General features: G+C 42.1%; 1 protein-coding gene across 1 annotated transcript in view; it reads left to right on the top strand.

The window, feature by feature from the left end:
* LOXHD1 (lipoxygenase homology PLAT domains 1) overlaps positions 1-14,509 on the top strand; it is an 85,199-nt gene that overhangs the window by 12,906 nt on the left and 57,784 nt on the right. Inside the window, exons 8-13 of the mRNA XM_075079003.1 lie at positions 552-700; positions 2,007-2,111; positions 2,816-2,944; positions 3,691-3,855; positions 7,823-8,004; positions 10,859-10,975. Of these exons, the coding sequence (XP_074935104.1) occupies positions 552-700; positions 2,007-2,111; positions 2,816-2,944; positions 3,691-3,855; positions 7,823-8,004; positions 10,859-10,975 (847 nt within the window). The remainder of the gene's footprint in view (positions 1-551; positions 701-2,006; positions 2,112-2,815; positions 2,945-3,690; positions 3,856-7,822; positions 8,005-10,858; positions 10,976-14,509) is intronic.

Here is a 14,509-nt window from a genome sequence, read left to right as displayed (position 1 = left end):
TTGACCTCACGTTTTGCCTTTTGTACCTAATCCAAAGATCTAGGCCAAAAGCAAGTCCTAATCTAAGCAAACTCCCAGGATTTTCACAGGCAGCTGGATGAGCAAAGCCAAGGCTGCTAGAAACCTGAAATGTAGACTTGCATTTGAGCTGGAACATGCTTGAAGTAACGTGCTTAGAAGCTGCACAATGCTTGGGGGGGAAGGGGGGGGCTGCTCATAAGGACCTCAGGATGGCTCCACTTTTCATAAACATAAAATCCTGGGGAGGCTGGAGGTTCCCTTGAGTATTTACCTTTTTCTGGGAGTGAAGACTAAAAGGAATCAATCATATGGGGCTGACAGCTCAGAAACAGCACTTTTCAGTAAGTGCTCACTAACCTATTTATGGATTTAGTTCTGCAAAAAATACCAGAGCTCAAGTATGAAAACAGATGTATTGTTCAGCTTTGAGTAATCTTGTTTTCTTAAGTAGCCTCTGATCTGTGCTTGTTTATGTTATTAAAGCCTTTGTAGTCCTGTGTAAGTGCTGGGTGCTGCTGTCATTCTTGTAGGTATTATTTTCCATGCCAGCGGTGGTTAGCAGTTGAGGAAGATGACGGTCAGATTGTCAGGGAGCTGGTCCCAGTGGATGAAGCATTTGTAAAGAAAGATTCGGAAAATGATGGCCAGTCTCTTGCAACGCTGGGCCTGGAACAGAAAGGTTTATGTTAGCCTTGTATTTCTTCCAGTGTGGGGTTGAAAAGGAACAAAGTTATGAGCACTGCTGAGGGCATTAGCAGTTAGCATTCACTGGGCTATAAGTAATCCTGCCCCAACCATGAAGTTTCCAGGTGTGAGTGAAGTGTGAAGGGCATATCAGCCAGCAAGGAGTGGACACTCCTCATTTTTAGGGGATTTAATCATCTTGCAAAATTAGACCCAAAGTGAGAAAGCCAGGAAGATGGATAACATGTTGAGGCATCATCTCTCAGCTGAAATGCACATTTGTTGCTCATATCTAAGGCAAAAATCCCAGCCATTTCACAGTCATGGACTGGAATGGTTAAACATTTCAACATGAGACCAAGGAGAGCGCAAAAATGACCAGAGAAAGGGAAGGGACCTAAATTTGCCTCACTTTCCATCTTGCTGCTTGTGTCCATTGTCTTCCAAATTAACTTTGTTGCTCTTGTACATAATGTTGCACAGTAATCAAGAGCAATGATACACTCCTGGGTCAGATTTTGGAAGACTCTGAGTGCCCAGCACTTTCATTGGCTTCACTGACAGTGAAAGGTCTTAAACTCCCCTCATAGATGCTTTTGAATACATGAATCATTTCCACAAATTGGATAGCTAACAAATTTCCACAAATTGGATAGCCCTTTGGTTAAGGAAGACCATCTGGCTGAGCAGCATTTTGGAAACATATGTCTAACTATGGAAGAAAGGTGCAGATTTGGAAAGCTTGAGTAGATTTTTGCAGTGTGGTCAAGACTATATTAGACTTTTCCACAATTTTTATGAGTTTACTGTGCTTGCAATGATGGTGCAATAGAAACCTCCCTAATTATTCTGTTTTGAAGGGTGTGTAACGAATATGAACTGTATGTGTCAACATGCACACACTTTCCAGTATGTGTTATATACGTATATATTATCTGGTGCTATTAGAATAACGGCAGGGGTGTGGTGTTATGGAGTTTTTAAAATGAAATATCTTTATAGGCAGAGTCAAATTTAAAGAGCCTTATGGATTCCTAGGAAGCAAATGGGAAGGCTTGAGCACATTTCTTATCTCTAGAAATGCAGACAATGTACTGAATGACTGGAGCAGTAGAAGACTCAGCAACCACATAGCCCAGCTCACCCCCGGAGATATCACAGCATACAACAGGAATTAGAGATTACAACATGGGTGTAATTGGTCAAAAGAAAACACAAACCAAACACACATATGCAGTTAAAAGTAGAGTTAATCTCTACTCAGAGTTCACACTCTTAAATTAAGATATTTTATCTGACAGCTAAATCAACAACGTACACCGTGAAAGTGAAAACAGGGGACAAGAAGAATGCTGGGACAGATGCCAACGTCTTCATCACCCTCTATGGAAGCAAAGATGATACAGGTATGGCTTCACGTGATGGAACGGGATAGCACCTCACTGCTGGATACCTGAAAAGATGGGTCATGGTTTCCTTTTGTTTCCTTGATACCCATTCCTAGCTCCTTTTTAGCACAACTTCATGTTCCCACTGTCTCCTCTCTGCATTCATCGTGATAGCTGGGAACACGCCACCAGCTGCTGTAAATCACTGTCAAACTTTGCGACGCTGATTTGCACCAGCTGCCTATCTAAAGGCTTTAATTTTAATTATAGAAACGGCACTGTTGACTGGGACTGCATTACTGAGTAGTGAAAGTGGTGAATGATTTGCTTTCCTCAGTGATGAATCAGCATGCTCCTGAAATCCAGCTCTTCTCTGCCACTCTCTGAGTGGCCCAGAAGTACTTAATCAGCTGATGAGCAAATCCTCTTGGAAGCAGCTGAGCGGTGTGTGCAGTGACTCAGATGCCTGTGAGAGTGACAGGGGACTGATGGGTAGGACCAATTTCTTTAGCTGTGAACACAGTGCAACAGCATCATCCCTCAAGAAAGGAATTATGTATATTTTGGGTGTTATTACAGATTTGGATTCAGAGGGAGGGAAGGACAAAGCTTAGATCTTGAGATGAAAGGCCATTTTTTACATTTTGACCACTTCTACTCTTGACATTCCCAGCGGATTTGTTTCACATGCTGAACAATGTCCTTTTGCATCACCACAACAGGGATAGTCAGCCTAAAGGCCTCAAAGATTAACAAGAACAAATTTGAGCGTGGGAAGGTAGATGAGTTTACAGTGGAGTCTGTGGACATTGGAAACCTGAAAAAAATCAAGATAGGCCATGACAATAAAGGTAAGATAATCTGCTTTGTAATGTAGTATTTCTAGTGCATTAGGCATATTGCTGTATAAAATAACCTGCCTTCAAGACCCCAAATGTAATTTACCCTTTAGTGACAGATCCTTGCTGTCACTTTGGCTGTTGCTGCTACTATCTTTGATGTTAATACGGTTCCCATGGCTGTCACAATAGAAGCAGTGGTGGCAACTTGCAGGTACCTTTGCAACCTCTTTCTCCGTAAGAGACTCTTTAGTTTTCCAGCCGCATCTTCAGATAGTTTTCTCATGTGTCGCAAAGCCTGGTAGCTTTTCTTGTTCCACATGGGACATATAGACTTGTCTCATTTCTTTTATCAATATTTTTGTTGTTTTTATTATCAGGTCCTAGCTGCTTCTTAGACATAGATTTGTCTCTACTTAAAACGAAGGAAGAGGTGGAAAGACACATAGATTCCTTCCCTATGTTGGACCAAGGGACGTGCTTGTTGATAACTACTCTGTCTGATTACAAAGGCAAATTACTCCAAGTGATGGAGTAACTAGCACTTCCACATGCACATCTTTAACCTGACACATATAGGAATGCACATTAGCTCAAACCTGGACAATCGCTTGCAATTATATTTATGGTATTTATTCTATTTTCCCATTGGCAAAAGAGAGGAATACTTATTTCTCAGAAGTCTGGAATGCAATGATCCATTTGCTGTTGTCTGTAAAGGATTTGTGGGTTATTCACTGTTATCTCTCCAACAACAGGTAATTCAACTGGTTGGTTTCTGGAATGGGTGGAGATCGATGCCCCATCACTGGGACAGTGCCTCAAGTTCCCTTGTGGCCGTTGGCTGGATAAATCAGAGGATGATGGAGCCATTGAGAGAATTATCTTCCCTGCAGAACTGCAGACAACAGAATATATTCCATGTGAGCCTAATGCCATTTCCCTAGGACACACCCATTATTACAGAAGATAAAATCTCACTACCTCATGCAGTTTTATAGGTTTGGCCTCTCCATTGAATTGGCTTTGAAAAATTTATAATTACATCACATGCCATCTATTCTAGTTACAACAGGAAGGTTCCTCTAGGTGCTCTAGATTAACATTTCCTGTATTTCCCAAATCAGAGAGTCATTAGAAGCCATGTGGCTGTATATGATTGTCTTTTTGCTCCCTCTTGCCCTTTCATCTCCAAGTCCTCAGCCCATTCCAAGCTGTCTTCCTCATCTCCAGTTTCCCTTTGATCTTGTTTCATTCTAGTATCGCTGTTTCTATTGTCCAAGCAGATGCTTTGATCTTGCTTCCAAGCCTTGGTTTCCCCAGTGTCGTTGGCATTGCACACCCCTCTCTCTTGTTGAAAGACCCTCTTCCAGGATTTCTTCAGTGTGGTGTTTTTCTGATAGTGTTGCAGCAGTCTGCCTCTTTCAGTGTTTTCCAATTTTTCCTTACTTTTCACTTCATTTCCCTCTAAATTAATGTTTGGAATAAACCCAGTGCTTTTGGAAGTTCCTTCTGAGTGCTAAGCTTATAATTTTCAAGTCTGCTATGGTACCTCAAGCTCTTCTATTCAGGCAACTTCTTTTCCTGTCTCCAGAACATTGAGGATCAGATAGCACGGTGTTTTATTTATTTCAAAATAAATGACTGGAAACACTATTTTGCTTATTTTGCAGCCATCTCTTTCCCTTTTCACGTGTGCATCCTCTACTGTGTGCAGGGTACTCACAGCCCTGGGACTGTGTTTGACTTGTCCCTCCCTGGTCTGCCTCATTTCAAGCTGTTGACAAATATTTCCTGGCTCATCTTCAGGAGACTCTGCCTTTTCCCTTCATTAGGTTAGATGCCACAGTGATGAGGGACAAGCTCTGGAACCTGAGAGCTGATTCCACCCCATGCCTTGACAGGTGCTTCCTAGGTCACTTTGGACAAATGATAAGCTGTTCACACCAAAGATGTCTCCTATGTCATTGCATCCCTCATTGTATGCATTGGTGGTGTCAAAAGCCTTACCTCCGGCATTTCCTTATTTAGTCATCAAAAGTTAAATCTGCCCAATCTCTCTTTTTATGCCTCAGTTTCCTTCTCTATAAGTAGTTGTGAGAATAATCACATAGAAGGCTAACAGCTACTTTGGCTCCTTCTTTTTCACTGTCAACAGTATAGTTAATGTTAAATGTCTCTTTCACACTGGCTGGCCTACCCTCCAAAGTCCCGATTCTCATATCCTGCAGTCTCTAAGCTGAAATAATTTTTCTTCTCTGAGGATCTGCCAACATAATCTCTTTGTGCCTCCCCCATGCTTTGACCAGGCTATTTTTTATTTCTCATGTATTGCTTTCTTTACATAAAATGTCTGGAGCAGAGGAATGGATACTCTTTGCTCCCTTCCTCGCTTTTGCCAGTCAAGTGGAAGACATAACAGTATTTATGTTTGAAAAAAATAAATTTGTATATAGTTATAGTGGATATGTTCATAGGAGTGAATATACCCCAGAGACCTTGTATGTGCTTCTCATCAGTTTTTTCCATTTTAACCCAGTTGATATATATATAGATGCAGATGTTGACTGTAGAATTTATTAATGTCCCCGTATATTACAATGATGTAAGAGTTTCTGGCATACCATGCCTTTGAGTTCCTATGTTGTGTAAACCTGACTTTTGTCAGGCATCCACATTTAGCCTTTGAAAATAGGTCTCTCTGGCAAAAAGGTTGTACCGGACTCAGTGTCAGCTTAGGCTGTTCCACCATTTAAACCATTCCCAATGTGATATTTACTGCATTCTGGTTTCCTAACTATTAACCTGGGGGTTTAATTTTGCCAGAGGTAACTAGAAAGGTTTGATTTGTTTTATGACGACTCATGCCAGAACTGTTTCACGCTGAACAAACAATGAAAGCATGTCATCGGCAGTCCAATTAAAATCATGCCTGTGGGAATACAACTTTAAAAGTGCCATGTAAATGAAATGGGAGTCTGACAGCTGAAAGTTGTGTTGCTAGTGAACTTGTTATGGTGCCACTTTGCTGATTCAGTTCCAAGCTGACAACAGCAACAACAGCAAGCGCCATGGACTTTAGCAGAGAAGATAGTTTTTAATTCATAATGCGTAGCGTGTGATTTTTGGTGTCCAGGATTTCCCACCCCACCCTCCCCTTACATATTGGAGAAACTATTGCAGTTTACCGGCAGCACAGCAGGGCTGATTTCACTGAGTTGGGCAGAAAGAATATTAAGTAACTCCAGGCTGACTCCCTGTAGAAGAAAACTTCCTCATCTCTGTTATCCTGAGAGCTGTATTTAGAAGGCCTGGGTTTTTAATGAATGATTAGTCTCTGATATGCAGAATCAGAGTTACTCCAACAGTAACACATATGGTGCCAGAAAGCTTCTCTCTACCCTGAGATGCTGAACATGAAATATAGCACAAAGTACCGTAGTGAAAATGGCAAAGACGACTGAAGTTGATGTGGTGTAGGAGGATGCAGATGACAAGCAGCTGAGAAGACTGTAGTGAGCGATGGGAAATGGTGGAAGCTGGGTAGCTGGTGTATAGAAGAGGGATGGCCAGGAGCAGATCCTGGTGATAGAGCTAGGTGTCAAAGGCTGTGCTTAGGGGTAGCATGTGGACTACAGGGATTGTGTCTGCTTGCGGCAGGAGAAGTCCCTGCAGGCAGTCAGTGGTGCCCAAGTCTTACCTGGCATTTTTCATCTGTAGATTTCAGAAAGGATTTAAAAGAGATAGGGACAGGGCTCAGTTTGTCAGATGGCACACCTGAATTTACATGTCCTCATGACAGTGGAATGTCCGATTTCCCGTTATCATCAATAGATGTTTGGCCATTCACAGATGGTGGATTTGGAGAATTATTCAGCTGACCTTGAGGAATACTCCTGAATTTACTTATCTGACTCCTTCTCCAAACTCCACTGACTTTAGTAATTGCATCTGGAGATGTACACACCTATTTGACATGCAGACATCGGAACATAGGTCTCTTACTCTGGGAGCTAAACGTCTCAACTTGGAAACTGAGGTGGGAAGTGACTTGACTAAGGATATTCAGCAAATCTGTAGCAGAGCCAAGAACAGAGCCCTAGTTTTATTCTTGGGTCAGTCTTATTCCTGAGCAAGTCTGAGGCATGCTCCAGCAGGACTCAGGACTGAGAGGTTGTGAAGATAGAGAAGGACAAAAGGAGGCATCAGTTTTTGGGGTCATGGGGCATTCTGGAGAACCCAAGGGAACAGAATATGGAAGTATTTTAGGGCTCAATCCTTACTGTTCTGTATTCACCATTATCTGGTAGCAATTAACCTTTTTGCTTTGGTGTTAAGGAGAAGGTGGTACTAAGAGAAAACTAGATCAGAGCAGACAGCAGAAGGTTTTCTTTCTTTTTCTTCTGCAACTTGTCACTTGTTTAGTAATGAAAATAATATTTTTTATCAATAAGGCTCTCTTGAATATTTATATACTGCTTCCACTTGGCTTAACATCATCCTTCGCTCTAGTTCCTCAAAAATCTGTGATTTCATGTTTTGCTTTAAGACTTGAGCTGTTGAAGTAAATCCTGTTTCAATAACTTTATATGGCAGGTATAAATATAATGAGTGCTTTTTGATCGTGTGACTAACCCCAAAATCTCTGTAAATGAACATGCATTGAGGTCAATTGGCCTTATAGAGTTAAAGGAAATTCCTCTGGTTTCTCATAGTACTGACCAGCTTGGTAACTAAATGACCACAAGTGCATGACTGCTACCCTGTCCTCTTTAACTGTTGAGTTTTCTAATCCAGATTTTTTTTCATTAAAATGTTCTTAGGAGCATTGGTATACTTCTTACTAACTTTTGTTGGTTTGTTTTAATTTTTTGTCATTTCCTAAATCAGTTGTTCCTTATGAGATCACAGTCTACACCAGCGACATCTTTGGAGCGGGCACAGATGCAGATGTCTTCATTGTTCTCTATGGAACCGATGGGATCTGCACTCGGCAGAAATCCCTGTGCCTCAACAAGAGAGAGCAAAGGATGTATTTTGAAAGGAACTCAGTGAATCAGTTCATTGTGGAGGTAAGATCAAGATGTTCACTCTTATCTTAAGTTGTCCGAAGGGGATTAAGAAGAGAAAATGGAGTGAAGTGGGAATTTTTCCACTTTTAGGGAAAGCTATTCAGCTCTTTTACTCAAAGAATGTGGGGACAAAACTGTTTTGCGATGGACTTACTGTGTACTGAATCAAATCTTTTCTCACTGACCTCCAGTCAGTAGCAACTCAAAGGTATCAACATGCAGAGTCCCTGCAGCCTAATGCCATGTTAAGCCTTGTAAAGGCTGATGCAATTTTATCATGGAGATGAGATGTACCAACACAGGGATATGGAGGCTTTGCCCTTCTAGGTAAAGTTGAGAGCCACTTCGGACAGTCTTTACATCTTCCATTTCCTAGACCATACTTGCCAAGGAGAGGGCACCAGTCTCCTCATGACTCTTATTTGCTTGCATATTTGCTTTCTCTTGCAGTTTGCAATACTTTGAAAGGTAACAGGAATCAAATGCTTGCAGTATCACTGAAACTAGCTGCCTTGTGTTTAAAGTCCCTATGCATCCTTTCATGTTCCTGTTTCAGCAGATTATGTTGAAGGATGTGGTCCATGCTGCTCACTACTTACATAGCACTTTCAGGTGGAAGGTCTGTTCATTTTTTCTAACTCTGTGGCAACCTAAGCGTCATGCTCTGTTTCTCTGTATCCTCGGACAGAGAAATTGTTGCTTTGCTGCAGACACAGTGATTTTTGAATACCCAAGGGTAACTTTTTGAAAGATCTTACCAAGTATTTCCTGAAGTGTTTGCACAACTGTATGCAAATACTAAATCAGTGCACATAAATGAGTGAGCTCATTTACATCTACAGTGTTCAGCAGTTCCTATTCATAATCTATAGTTATTGCTGAGAATGTGTGTGAGGCAAAAATATAGGTTCTGGCCTATACTTTTGGTGCTGCTTCATATCCTCAGCTTCCCTGCCTCCATGCAACACCAACACTGACTTTGCAGAGGACTGCACAACCTCTCTGTGTTTTGAATTTGGTTTGGTTTTGTAAAATAATTGGAGGCAAATCTTAAACCAAATTTTTTAAAATGTTAAAATGCTTCCAGCCCTCATTGTTGTTATATGGCATGAATCATAAAATAATTCCCTAGTGTGATTCCTTAAAAACAAAGAATACTTATTTCAATGGAGTTTCCACACAGTTTTTCGTAATAGACGTTGCATTAATCCGTAGGTATAAATCTTAAGCTGAGTGTTACTGCTATTTTTTTATTCCATAAGATTTATTTCAGGTTTGGTAGAACCTGAAACATCAGTACTTTTCTTGGATGAAGTGAGTGAAAATGCAGTTTGTTCTTCAGATTTACAACATCATTTTAATCTGTCCCTAGACTTCATTCTCTCTTCCCCCTTTCCTCTTGCTGTAGGAGATAGGGATGAAGCAAAATACATTCTTCTTTAACCTATTTGTGTAGAGCCGTAATTTGGAATTCAACAGACCTTAAAAACAATTTGGGGATCTCAGGAAGCACAAACTGAGAATTGCCTATTTGTTTTAGTCTTTTAACTGCCCCTACCATTTTGTATTTTGCAAAAGAGGCAAAAAAGATTAGAGACTGGTCTCGGCTATGCTCCCAAGTGATGATTTGTTGGAGATGTATGTAGCAGAGTAAAGACCACTACTTCTTTAACATTAATTTTACTGGTCCAGCATCACTTTATTACTATGTATTGATTAAAAACCCCACTGAAAGTTGAGTATTTGGGCAGGACAAAAGAGGAAGTAAATAATTTTCCCCTAGTGTATACTTGTGTGTATGCATGAGTTTTAGAAATGAGTTTGGATCAATTAATTATTTTGCAACTGATGCTTGTGCTGTCTAAAATCAGGGCAGGGCTGGTGAAGTCAAATCCAGTTTGTTGGGAGTGCGAACTCCTTGAGTAGTACAGTCAGACTTGCTGAGTTGAGGAGTTTCCCAATATTAATGATGTCTTTTCTTCAGTATGGGGCAATTCTGCCAGCTGGGAAGAGAAAAAGGGAGTAGTCTCCAGTGGTGCAAACTGAGATGTTCGGTTTTCTCATGTTTCCAAGACAAAAAGACTCCAAGTCCCTATGGACAGAAAGACAGCTCAGTGTGCTTCTCCTACAAGAGAAGTGCAAAGGAGGTTTGCAGCCAGCCTGTTTTTTAAAGGCCAACTACACGAAAGCTTGCACTGAAATATCCAAAAGCGATTACTTAGGAGCATATATCATTTTTCCTGTTCATGCCTTTGGAAGGGAGGTGACTTAAAAATAATGAACTAATAACAAATTACTCAAGTAATAGAGTGAGGCACAAAAAAAAGGAAAAGTAACCACTTCATAAGACAGTGATCCTGTTGACTTGCTCAGAATGGTATGGGGATTCTGTGACAGAGCAGGAGAGAGATAATATAAAATGCCAGGCTGTTAATATTGTACTTTGACCTCAAAGCTATTCTTCTAGTGTCATAAGAGTGCACATAAGTGTTTAAAAAGGAAAGGGATATGAAAAGAACAATTTAAGATGCAGCAGCATTGCAATCTCTAAAAAAATTTCCTTCATTCCCTCTCATACAGAGAAGCCTGAGATGCAGGACTGCTACTGTGCAGCCAAACCTGTCTCATACAGTGGGTAATATGTGTAGAGCAAAATTCTTTCCATTTTTTGGAATAGGAGTTCAGGGAAACCCTTCAGATAATATGCAAGTTAGGGCATAATGGCATCAATGTTAGTATTTTCTCCCCTGGGACTTCCTACAGGCTGGAAAATAGGAAATAAGCTAAAGAAGTAGTGTCTCAAAAGTCACCTGTTCACTCCGTATAATTTGTCTTTTTTCGTTTTTTTCTGTAGCTGGAGGATGTTGGTGACATTATTGAAAAGATTCGCATAGGACACAAGGGTGGAGGACTGAACTCTGGATGGCATTTAGACCGTGTGGCAATTCGGAGACTGTTGCCAAATGGAAAGGTAGGCTGTGAATCCCAGCACTCTGTAATAGGTTTCCATTAGCAGCTGCTTCCATTTCCCAAAGAGTATCTTCTCTATACAAAGCGTGGTTAACAGTGAAAAGTGACTCCCTGAAGAACAACGCACACTAATGAACTTGCTAGAGCTTGAGGATCTGGGGACAGCAAACACCTATTAGCATGTTTTATTTTTCAAATGTTTATTATAAGACTCAGCAATCATTGCTTTTTATTTTTTTAAAAAATGCTGCTCTCATTGTACATTTTTGACTACAATAGAATTTTTCCTCCTAGTAATGAACGGGAGCAAAGCAGTGGTGTTGCTCCTCAACCTTTTAGAGGTCTTTGCTACTCTTTATGTTTTGTGTGAAGGAGCCTGTTGGGTTTGAAGGCAACATTATCATGACTTGCTTGCTGGGCTGAGAGGGGAGATTCCTGAGTTTGTACCCATTGCTGTGCAAATACTGCTAAAGACTTTCAGGACCGAGCATGTGTCCCTGTGCTGCGCTGCACCACCGTCACTGGACATCCCAGAATACTCAAGGCTAACTTAAATAATGGTGGGTTTGGGTGACATGAGAGGCCAAAGCTTCCTATTTTCATGTGTAGTTTTGTTTTGAACAATCACAGGGGAGGAAATGGGAAGTGGGGGAACCATTTTAAAATAAAAAGTATTGTTGCTAAACATGGACAAGAAATAGTTTCATCAGTGCTTTAATTCTTGAAGAATAAATGCAGGGAGCCAGTACAACTAAAACAAGTAAAAAGCCAGTGAGTACAAGTCCCTGAATCACTGATATCAAAAATATCAAGTAAGATCCATACAATCTTATAGGTATGCTTTCTTAATACGTGTAGACTTCTTCAGCAAAGCCTGAAAATAAAGTCCTAGGACTTTTGGTTGCTCATGTCAGCAGGATTAGGGCAGTGCAGCCAGATTGGTCAAGTTGATCTTGTCCAGGTAAGAAACTGTTCCTGTCCAAGCTTTCAGATGCTGGCTGTAGGAACAGGAACAAATCTGGCTGCAGGGAAGTTCAGAAGGAAATCACCTCTCCAGGACCAGTTCAGAACTGGAGCAGTAGCTGTGTTTGGAAACACCTGGGCTCTCTCCTCTGTCTTGTCCTTTCTCCCCTTATGCTGAAGGGATGTCAGCTTTCATCTCCACCTCAATGCTCAGGTCTCCTCACCTCCTGAAGTCACTTCACATATCAAGTGTTTGTGTAAACATGGCTTGGTCAGTCATGGGGAACCTACTTCTCATCTTGCTTCCTCTTTCAAAATTTCTGGAATATGTTTTACTCTCTTCGTCTCACGATCAAGTCAAAGGTCTGCCTTGAAACTTCCTTATCATGCTCAGGCTTGTATCCTCTTGTACAAGCTTCTTCACAAGCCAATACCCTTTGATGGTTCCTCATGATCACCTTTTTGCCAGTCTGCTATTATGAGACCCTCTATCTGTGTATTGACTAACCCTTGCCTTGTACAGCCTCATTAGGATTAGGTTAATGAACAAGATGGCGTTATTTTTGGAGATAATGGTATTGGTCTTAGACTAGGGAAGATGAAGAGGGGGATGCGCAAAGATATGGAAACCAAGGGAAAAGAGATTCCTGGGCTGCCTCTTTCTACGCCTAATATTAACTAAGCGCTTGGGGAAGCCCCCGAGAGCTGTGCATGGGGTGTTCTTCCATTAGCCCAGAAAGGGTCTTGAGGCTGCGCAGCTCTGCAGTCATTGAAGGACAGACAGTGAGAAACCAGGGAAGGTTCAGGAAGGGAGGAAAATGATGAGCAACTTAAAAATGAAGAGATTTACAATTCTGCTGATCTTTTGATTATGGCATAGGAAAAAGAAGAAAGCAGAGCACTGCATGATGCTGCTGATCAGCTGCAGGATATTATGACCTGCCACACGATAGCAATATGCTGCCAACGTTTCTAAAAGCTGTGCTACCTGATTAGGTTGCTAAGAGGTGTCTAGATGTATCTGTAATGCTGCAAAAGAAAATGAGGTCAGTAACTTTTCAGATTAAATTGAAAGCACTTGGGTAGGAAACTAGGATTGTTGCATGCCAATAAAACCCTGTCTTGGCATGCCAATTATATCTGATAATTATATTTCATTTTTTACAACTTGGAGAAGGGCAAAACACTGACTTTTAGCACACTACCATACCCTGCTTCTAGCTTAGGGCCAGACTCAGACTCTAATGGAAAAAATTCTGTTTGGAGCTGCAAGAGGATTTTACCGTGGGTAACATAAAACAGTGCACTTCACGTCACTTAAATATTAATGCAATCACTAACAAGGAAACTCCAATAAAAGCTGTGACAATGACATGGTGATTAACAATAATGTTACAATTAACTTTTGCAGTAACTGCGCGTTATGCCCCACTGTGCAGGCACTCAAGTCCCTAGATATCCTATTACCAGATAAACAGCGTTCATATCAATGGCATGCACAGCCAGCATTATGAATGTTTAGGAGTGAGAGACATGACTGAAGTGGGATCTCTACTGCGAAGAGAGAGTTTCAGCACTGAAGCGTCATTCTGGAAAGCCCTCTATTCCCGGACTGTAGGTGGGGAGATAATCACTGTTCATCGGCTCAGCATAGGGTGAGATAATACAGATTATGTGGTCAGACAGCCAGAGCAAAACGAGGAGGCAGAAGTAGTGGTGCGTACTCTGCTCCAGTGAGGCCACACCTGCAGGGCTGCGGCCAGGTCTGGGCCCCCCAGTCCAAGAAGGGCAGGGAACTGCTGGAGCAAGGCCAGCGCAGAGCTGCCAAGGGGATCAGGGGCTGGAGCATCTCCCTGGTGAGGAAAGGCTGAGAGACCTGGGCTTGTTCAGCCTGGAGAAGAGAAGCCTGAGGGGGGATCTCATCAGTGCCTATAAATATCTGAAGGGTGGGTGTCAGGGCGATGGGGCCGGGCTCTTTTCAGTGGTGCCCAACGCCAGGCCAAGGGGCCACGGGCACAAGCTGGAACACGGGAAGTTCCTCCTGACCATGAGGAGAAACCCCTTTGCTGTGCGGGTGCCAGAGCAGGGGCACAGGCTGCCCAGAGAGGCTGTGGGGTCCCTTCCCTGGAGACATTCACCCCCCGCCTGGACGCGGCCCTGTGCCCCTGCTCTGGGTGTGCCTGCTCCAGCAGGGGGTGGGACGGGGTGAGCTCCAGAGGGCCCTTCCAGCCGCCGCCAGTCTGTGCTTATACAGCAAAAATAACACTTGAAAGTACAATTTTTGAAATCACCTAAAGTGCTGCCAGTTTTGTTTGACACCATTTTGTACAAGTCATGCTCCAAATCGCCTTATGGAGTTAAACGTTGCAAGCCTGGTGTTAAAAAGCAGCACTGCAGGGAGCAGCACAGGGGAGGAGAAATGGTGTTTTATTGAGGGCAGAAGGTTTGGGCTATGTGGGTCTGCTGCAGACTCAAGACCCTCGGTCACACAAGGCCCTTGGAGGGGTTCAGCTCCTGCAGATCAACTTGTCTGGGATTTGCGTGCAGTGGTGCTGTTTATACAGTTGATACA

The sequence above is a fragment of the Phalacrocorax aristotelis genome, chromosome Z, assembly GCF_949628215.1.
Source record: "Phalacrocorax aristotelis chromosome Z, bGulAri2.1, whole genome shotgun sequence".
Lineage (NCBI taxonomy): Eukaryota > Metazoa > Chordata > Aves > Suliformes > Phalacrocoracidae > Phalacrocorax > Phalacrocorax aristotelis.
The sequence above is the reverse complement of the archived record's forward strand: the minus strand, read 5'-3'. Positions and strand labels throughout refer to the sequence as shown.